Source organism: Hyposmocoma kahamanoa, unplaced genomic scaffold (genome assembly GCF_003589595.1).
Source record: "Hyposmocoma kahamanoa isolate Upper Pololo Valley unplaced genomic scaffold, ASM358959v1 87, whole genome shotgun sequence".
NCBI classification, from domain to species: domain Eukaryota; kingdom Metazoa; phylum Arthropoda; class Insecta; order Lepidoptera; family Cosmopterigidae; genus Hyposmocoma; species Hyposmocoma kahamanoa.
The window spans coordinates 10,464,255-10,473,139 of NW_020654422.1; the positions used below are offsets into that span (position 1 = coordinate 10,464,255).

At 41.1% G+C, this 8,885-nt stretch overlaps 2 protein-coding genes across 2 annotated transcripts; one reads left to right on the top strand and one right to left on the bottom strand.

Moving 5' to 3' along the window:
• The first annotated feature begins 1,032 nt into the window (after window positions 1-1,032).
• Window positions 1,033-1,566, top strand: LOC113235356. The gene has a single exon (XM_026471035.1). The coding sequence runs from the start codon at window positions 1,033-1,035 to the stop codon at window positions 1,564-1,566; it is 534 nt and encodes a 177-aa protein (XP_026326820.1).
• Window positions 1,567-3,201: 1,635 nt separating this feature from the next.
• On the bottom strand, window positions 3,202-8,117 carry LOC113235096 (neurotactin). The gene is made up of 6 exons (XM_026470667.1): window positions 7,837-8,117; window positions 7,191-7,320; window positions 6,764-6,945; window positions 6,517-6,589; window positions 6,260-6,410; window positions 3,202-5,545 (listed from the first exon to the last, which is right to left on the bottom strand). Exons 1-6 carry the CDS (start codon window positions 8,113-8,115, stop codon window positions 4,099-4,101), a joined length of 2,262 nt encoding a protein of 753 aa, XP_026326452.1. The 5' UTR covers window positions 8,116-8,117; the 3' UTR covers window positions 3,202-4,098.
• Between the last annotated feature and the right edge of the window lie 768 nt (window positions 8,118-8,885).

Here is an 8,885-nt window from a genome sequence, read left to right on the forward strand (position 1 = left end):
TTTCATACTATTCCAATTTATTAGAACTTATTACACACTCGGGTGTAAGGGGCGCCACTCAATACCTACGGTGCTCAATAGCCAACCTCGCCTGCACGCGGTACACCCGGCTCCTCCCGACGAGGCTCTGGTGACCTACCAACACGCATTGGACCTGCATCATACCTGCATGGCGGGGAAATGGTCTAAAAACCCCCCACTGTATGTATAGCACAGAAAAGTATCCCCAAGTGCCCGGCGGCGGCAGTAGCAACCGAGGTGCTGACGGACGTTGTGGAAGCTCTGGCACCAGGGGTTCTAATCTCCGGGTGAGGTTGACCGTCGAACGACTCTGGCGCTGGCAACGTATAACGCACGCACGCTCGGTCGGACGAGAGGATCGTCGAGGTGACAGAGGAGGTGGACAAGTTGCACTGGGATACCGTGGGGCTGTCGAGAATCCGTAGAGCGGGAGGACACGATAGCCCTGAAATCCGGCAACTTGTTCTACTTCAGCGAAGGTGTCCAGCTGTCCCTGAGTGGTGTCGGGTTTATCGTCCACAAATCCCGCATTGGCAACATTACATCCATCGGGAGTGTGTCGAGGAGGGTATCGTACCTTATACTCAGAGTATCCAAGCGCTACTCGCTGAAGGTCATACAGGTCTACGCACCAACCTCGACACACCCAGATTAGAAGGTAGAGGCTATGTATGAGGACATAAATCAAGCCATACATACCTCCCAAACACTCTTCAATGTTGTCATGGGGGACTTGAACGCGAAACTGGGCAGTCAAATGGTTGATGAGCCGGGAGTGAGAAATTTGGTTATGGGGAGTGAAATTCCAGGGGCTAAAGGCTGGCCGACTTCATGGAAAAGGAGGAACTTTTTATGATGAACTCCTTCCAAAAACCGCCTCAAAGGAAATGAACATGGTTAAGTCCCGATGGTGTCACAAGGAATGAGATAGACTTCATACTGACCGACAAGAGACAGATATGCAACAATGTTTCGGTGATCAATAGGGTGAAAACTGGAAGCGATCACAGGATGGTAGGAGGCTTGTTGAATATCGATGTCAAACGTGAGAGGTCACGACTGATGAAGTCTACTTTGCGACCCAGCGGTGCTCATATAAATGACCCCGAAAAGTTTCGGCTCGAACTTCCAAATCGTTTCGACTGCCTACAGGATTGCGTCTCTGTGGATGAGATTAGCAACAGGTTGGTAGAGACGGTCCACACAGTTGGGTCAAAATTCTTCAGGACCCACTACAAGGACAGGCCGCAGAAACTCTCCGATCATACTTTCAAGCTAATGGCAAATCGACGCGATATGACGCTGCAGCCCTCCGATAATGCTAAAGCCTACAGACAGCTCAATAGATACATATGGAAGTCCATGCGATGCGACAATGACAATAATATTAAAGATACCATAGAGCTAGAGCATAGATACAAGGGCTCCAAAATTTGCAAGGGGAATGTCTATTGGGCAAAGTTAGCTTACAAAGCTGAAGACGGAGGATGGCAGAGTTGTAACATCCAAGCCAGAGGTACTGGGGGACATCGAGAGGTTTTATAGCCAGCTACATGCCTCGATTATTCAGCCTGTTGCTGAATCAAAAGATCCTAGAGTCAAGCTTACCCGACACTATACTGAGGATATCCCGGACATCAGACTACGAAATTTGGATGGCTCTGTATAACCTGCCGTTATATAAGCCTAACCAATTGCAAAGAGGGGTGCGACAGGGAGATGTCATTTCTCCGAAACTGTTCACCATTGCATTGGAAGATGCCTTCAAGGTAGTAAATTGAAAAGGACTTGGCATCAACATCAATGGCGAGTACATCACTCACCTTCGATTTGCTGACGATATATATCTTGGTCATGGCAGAATCGCTGGAAGAGCTTGGCACCATACTCGGTGACTTCAATAGTTTCCCAGCAGATGGATCTAAGAATGAACATGGACAACACGAAACATATGTTGAATGTCCATGTCATACCCACCCCCATAACAGTAGGAACCTCTAATCTCGAAGTTGTTGACGAGTATGTCTACCTCGGACAAACCGTCCAATTAGGCAGGGCCAACTTCGAGAAAAAAGCCAATCGTCGAATCCGTAAACTCCGGGACGTCTTCTCGTCCGCAATACTGCAGTCCTTGAAGACAAGTCTTCGAGCAGTGCGTGTTGCCAGCGATGACCTGTGGCTCTGAGACGTAGTCACTTACTATGGGCCTCATAAAAAGCTCAAAGTCACTCAACGAGCTATGGAGCGCGTAATTCTCGGCATTTCTCTACGTGATCGAATCAGAAATGAGGAGATCCGTAGAAGAACGAAAGTCACCGACATGGCTTGAAGGATTAGCAAGTTGAAGTGGCAGTGGGCAGGGCACATAGCTCGTAAAACTGACAGCCGTATGGGCAGAAAGGTTCTCGAGTGGAGACCACGAACCGGAAGGCGTTCAGTGGGACGGCCCGCTACTAGATGGAGGGAGGACCTGATAAGGGTGGCGGGTAACCGATGGATGCACGATCGGCTAGTCTGGAAATCTTTTTGGGAGGCCTATATTCAGCAGTGGACATCTTCCGGCTGATATGATGACACAAACTCAGCCTGTTTAGCGGAACAAATAAAGCAGTGAGCATATAATAAATATCATTGAAATAAACTGAGGATATAAAATGCTAAGGTTTGTATTGAAAGAATTGAAAATAGTACAAAACGCCATTTTTTCATGTTGTCATAATAAACGCTGCCACTCTGAATAAGGCCTTATAATAGGGCTCATTCAGAGTGCCCGGGTCTTGAAGTCTTCCTTTTCAGTGCCGAAGCAGCTACTAGCGGGTAAATCCACATGTCGAAATCGCAAACAGACGCAGACGAAGCACTGTGAAAGGTACGGGCAGACCGAGCCAACAAATCTACCCCCGCCTCGAGACAGGCGCCGCGCAGCCTCTGTGAACGCAACGAGCGTCCACGTACATTTGATTTACACGCACCCGTGCCTATAAAAAGTTAAAAAAAATAACTGGCCAGTGATTAGAAAAAAATATTATTTAAAGGTTTTTGCCATTTTTTACTGTATTCCGCTAAATGTCCAGTTTTACAACTATAAATTGATACGGTTATAAGGTTTAATACCGATTAAAATGCGATACGAATAATAAAAACAACTTCAGTCTTACATTTATTTATTTGGACAATTTAATAAAATACAAAGCAACTTCACTAGTGCACAATAACTTAATAACATACACATGAAGCATTTTTGGCAAGACAAAGAAGTACATCTCGAAATACGAAAAGCTGTACATTACAGCTTACAATACACATACTTAGTAATTAACCTAAAGCAGCCAAACAGTTGCTGTAATATAAATTATACTAAACACTCTTTGGAATTATCAGACTTGAAACTAAATCACAAATACTTTGAGATATGACACTTATTCTTAATAACTATACACTTCATGTCATGGGTGCTTTGCTAACTTGGAGTTCTTGACTTCCATCTAACACTCAATATAACACTACATTCTCAGTTTCGCTATATTTTGAGTTTTAGTGCCTTTTAATTCTACCTTATTCATATGACATCGAAGTTCTAAATATAAGTCCTTAAGGTAAAGGTAACACAATTTAAAATTTACAAAACAAACTCATTTTTCTAAAAATGGTAGACTGTCTGCATGAGATCACTCGAAATTCATTTGAGATAAGATTCACAATCAGTCTTAAAAGTATGTTCTTTCATGTTGGACTGTTAAAAAGTATAAAAATCAGTCAATTCAATTATCACAAGATCGAATACAAAAAAGGGGAAAAAAATTCACGACATTTTGTAATTTATGTAGATAGATCTACAACATAAGTTAATACTTCTAAAAAAATTACAATGCATTATTCGTCTTTGGACTTGCACTCTTAAAACTTTAAAAAATGTCAATGTAAATCGTTTAAAAATGTGCATAAAAATAATTACAAATACAATTACAAATATAAAATTACGTAGATTACATTCAACACTTCATAATTTATAAAGTGGCATAAATGACACTGGTATTATATAAAAACATGGCAATACAAATAAAAAAAGAATAATGCTTAGTCGATATTTGCGTAATTTGGCACTAGGCCCTTCTCAATGAGCAATCGACAGGCCGGCAATTCCTGGAGTGGTAGCAAGTCTTGACCTATAGCGATCAAACGAGTCTCAGGCCCCGGCAAGTGGCCATGCCATACATAATAGTAGAACAGTTGCTGCATAGCTGCCATGAATCTTCGTTGTTCCGGCATTTCGGAATCAAAAGTTCCTAGAATAGCTTCAACGTCGGCATTTATATCTGCAATCCCTGAGCCATTCAATCCTCCACCTGCGCCTGAGCCGAGAACCACGTACAACGGAGCGCCCAAAACCGTCTGCGTAAGATTTACCAAAGGGCACAACGTACGAATAGCCCCAATAAGCTCCACTAACCCTTCATAAGTTTTGTTGAAATGAGTAAACACGGAAGCTCCTAATCTTTCTCCAACAACACTGTCGTTAATTACTCTCTCCACGATTTCCGAAGTCCAGTTCAAATATTTCTTTTTCAGGAGCTCGGTATGACCTGAATGCTGGGTTGTTCCCAAAACCATGGGCTTAAATGCTTTCTCTTTACCAGTTTCTTTAGCTTTCTTTTGCTCAGCCCAGCTATCATTAGCAAATACTCTTAATAGATCTCCATCTAAAACTAACCAAGACCGAAGAGTGCTGGATTGACTACTGTCTTTAAGGGGCAGACTGTCGAAATAACGCGTCATCCAGAAATCAGGTGTAGTAGATAGAATTTCGGTCGCAGAAATACGTCGCAGACAATCTACATTAGAGCATTTGCTTAATTGTTTGAAGGGTTCATTGTCCTTTTGAGCTTGATCAAGAGGTTTAGTGGGATATATTACAGATGAAGAAGAAAGCCATACCCTGGAAAATAGCTTTTGTGCGCTCTTGACTGTAGTTAAAGCAGCTGTTAAAGTAGCGCCAGCCCTGTGTCCAAGTAATGTAATAGATTGTGAATCTCCACCAAAGTGCTTAATGTTATGTTTTACCCACTGTAGAGCAACTATCAGATCACTAAGACCGTAGTTTCCAGAGGTAGGTGGGTATTTGGTGTTAGATAAAATATCGAGAGCTAAAAATCCGAATGATCCAAGTCTAAAGTTTGGTCGTACGAAAACTACTTCTTTGGTCCGGGCGTAAAGTGCGGAAGGCTGCGCTGGGCTGATGCCGCCAGATAATGAGTTTGCACCTATCAACACTACAACCGGTAATGGCGAGTCATATCTCACGTGAGGAGTCACAACATCCAGAGTGAGACAATCTTCTTCTCCTATAATAGTATTATTTTCCAGGAACTGTAAGCAGAGTGGACCCCTTTGACTTACTTCAAGGGTTCCATTCCAACACATTGATATGTTATTCAAGGGTTGAGCATAAGTAAACCTCTTTTCGCCTACTGGTGGTGCCGCATAGGGGATGCTGTAGAAGTTGTAGACACCGTCATTCAGCACTCTGAAGAACAAAAAATATACTTATGTAACAACATACGTAATTGAAAGTGTGAATTTTGTGATTGCAAACCGCCGCACACATCCTACTGCAATGCTCCGACATGCCAACAACAACAGGGCGAAATACGTTGGGAGTGCCGAGGTCGCTCTCCGAAGTCTGTGAAAAACCGAGGAGGATGCCGAGATTTTTGGAGGAGCTTGGGTGGCACGAGTAGGATCCTGCACCCACCAAACGCAAAATAGGCGTCTGGACGTGAGTTGCGGACAACAGCCCGTTACACCATATCCTATCATTGTCATTGTAAGCAATTGTTGGTTAGGTAGATGTGCTGTGCATACTGCATACAAGACGAAGGCAAGCCAAAGGAGACTAGCATAGGAAATTAGCATAGATACAATAGTTTATGAATAGACGTAGTTTTTTTAACGCACACGCACTCCCCCATCTGCACTCGCACATCCCCGCACTAAAGAATCGCTATATCGCGGGAGCTATGGACATACACATAGACAACTACAAAGTACACCCAAACTCAAGAGAGCAATAAATGTAGGCCATACAAATATTTGTCCCGGTCCGGGAATTGAACCCGGGACCTCCGCGTAGCAGTCCAGCATGGTAATCTTTCGGCCACGGAGGCAGTTCCGAAAGAGGGCGCAGAACAGGGGGAAGTGGTGACAATGTTTAATGAAGAAGGCCTTATAAACAACATACCCTTCAACAGGTCCACAAGTGGTGATTGTGGTCATGTAGCGGCCAAGCCGCAGCGGGCGTTCAGCAGGCGGACCGGCACGCGCGCCAATTACGATACCAATTATGACCACCAGTAGCACTAACAGCACTAAACCGCAGACCACTATGTCATCTGTACAAAATTATGGAATTAACCTACTGTTAAACATGTATATACAATGTAATATATTTACATCTACATAGTTACGAATTTTAAGCTGTGAAAATAAAACAATTACCTATAATAAACTTCTTTTGGCGAATCCTTTCTTTCAGAGGTAACTTAGTTGCCACTTTGCCTTCTTCTGCATCCTAACACAAAAAAGACACATTAATCATGATTGTTACTACTTACCTGCAAGTTAGTAAGCAGGATCATAATATGTTATATGTCTACTGTAGAAAGTATGTAGACAAAAATACAACAAATATTTGACAATTTTGCAACATATTACATAATATCATTGAAAAAATGTGGTTACTTACCCCTCCATCCAATTTAACATTTTCCATACCATCAGTTGGTGTATCAAGTTTGTCTTCTAAGGTTTCCATGGAAGCAAGTGTGGCTTCTTGATCTTTGGCTGATTGTCTTTGGAAAATCTTCGGGTACTTTACATTGGGTAGCTTTATATTCAAACGCCTTTTAGGCTCAGGATTGCCTTCTTCTGTAAAATACATTAAATTACATGACATTTCACCCATTGTACACAAACTTGTATTATAATTGATCTACTAATAACACACCTACTTAAAAGCTTTGCACATTCTCAATAATTCACACAAACAGTTAAGAATACATTGCAGTGGATCATAATTACTATCATTCACTTCCACCACTTACTTTATCATTGCCTTCTATATTTCTATACATAAAATAATATGCTTATAAATTAGAAAACAAAGCAGATACCATTTTCATTTGGCGGATGGTGCATAAACTGCGTGAAGGGGCAGGTGTGCAGGAATCGCAAACGATGTCGTCGGGGTTTGCTCTCATCTGTTTTCTCCTCACCATCTTTTTCATTTGCATCTTCTTCTTGCTATAGAAAAATATACGAATTTTATTGATAGTATTATTAGTGTGCTTCTAAACAGATTTATTAATATTAAAACATGAAAAATAGAACACTTCTGTACCTTTTCAGAGAAATTACATTTTTGGTATACTTCAAGAGTAAAAACAGTATACTTTACAAAGAGCATTTAACTAATTTATTTTTACACAGGATCTAACACTTAAATTAGTTCCGTACTAGCTTTGAACATAATGTAAATTTGGATTGTTCACTGAATTAAAAGTTTGACATATGATGGGTCATTGAGACACTGAAGGTTAATAGAGTCAATAGACCTCCCCTTCTGAGATCAATAAATAATAATTGCTAACTGATTATGATATATCCCACATACACTTTCAATACGAAATCACATGACCCACATGTGAAGGATGTTGATTGATATTTTTCAAATAACAATAACATGCAGGGTGATTTTGGAAGTTTGGTCTGCCTATAACATTATAAAGGCATACCTACCGTTAATGAGTCAGGTCTTACCTTGCACTTATCACTGTTCCTTGTGAAAAAGCCCGGCATTTTGATGGCGCCAATAGGTATGAACTTCGGTTTTACCTCCCGACCCTGTTCCGTGACGTCTCCCGAAAGTGCCGCCTTCACTGGACCCTCATTTTCAGTTTTGATTTCAGTGGCGGCTTCGATGGTTTCATTGTCGGGGGCTTTCAGCATCATTTCCTTCTCCTCTGCCTCGATTTGTTTTTTATCCGGCGTTTTATTGTCTTCCCCATTCTCCACTTTATTAATATCTAACGTGCTCATTTCTGAAATAATATACAATAAATGAAATGCGAAATAACACTCCAAATAAAAAATTGTTTGTCTCAATCAGCAAAGCAGATATGTGTGAATTACTAGAAAACAAGCTTACCGAAGATTGAAATAAACAATATTCTGCACAATAAATCATTAAAGTAGTAAAATTAATATTGGTTAAATAAGCCGTTTTAATTCAATAAACAAACCAATGATGCCGCGAAGCCGCTTCGCTTGCCGTTTCGGTCGGTCGATCAGTAAAATTCTACTTGCCGATGGTATTGGTAACGTCCGGTTCGTCGTTTTCAATGTATTCGAATGGTAAACATACAAATGGAGCTAGACATAAAAACGAAAATTTGTATAAGTCTGTCTCTTTCTATCTAACGAATGGCGTTATAATAAGTAAACATCCAAAATAAAAAATAGCATATAGGACCGGATCGCTATTAGAAGTCAATGGCTATTAGCGTTATTTCTCGAACAAAACTTTTTGCCACTTTTTGAGGGGCAGGGGGTAAACAAAAAGTAAAATAGAACTGTCTCACTATGGTCTCACACAAACAAAAGTCTACAAACTAGCTTATTTTTACAAATACACAGACAATACACATATTCATGTCATGTCCGTACATAGATTTATATACTAAATCATGGTTGGAACCATTGTTGAGCAAAATTTAATTGTTCTGGCAATTAAAGATTGACAATTGATTAATTGTCAATTGCGAAACAGCAATTAACGATTGATCAATTGTTAGTTGCGAGAACCGCAA

Coding starts and splice junctions, on each gene's coding strand:
- LOC113235096 (XM_026470667.1), bottom strand. CDS start 8,115: ATGAGCACGTTAGATATTAATAAAGTGGAGAATGGGGAAGACAATAAA. Junction 7,321..7,836: donor GGAACAGTGATAAGTGCAAG/GTAAGACCTGAC, acceptor ATTTTTCTATAG/CAAGAAGAAGATGCAAATGA. Junction 5,546..6,259: donor ACTTGTGGACCTGTTGAAGG/GTATGTTGTTTA, acceptor TTTGTTCTTCAG/AGTGCTGAATGACGGTGTCT.
- LOC113235356 (XM_026471035.1), top strand. CDS start 1,033: ATGGTAGGAGGCTTGTTGAATATCGATGTCAAACGTGAGAGGTCACGA.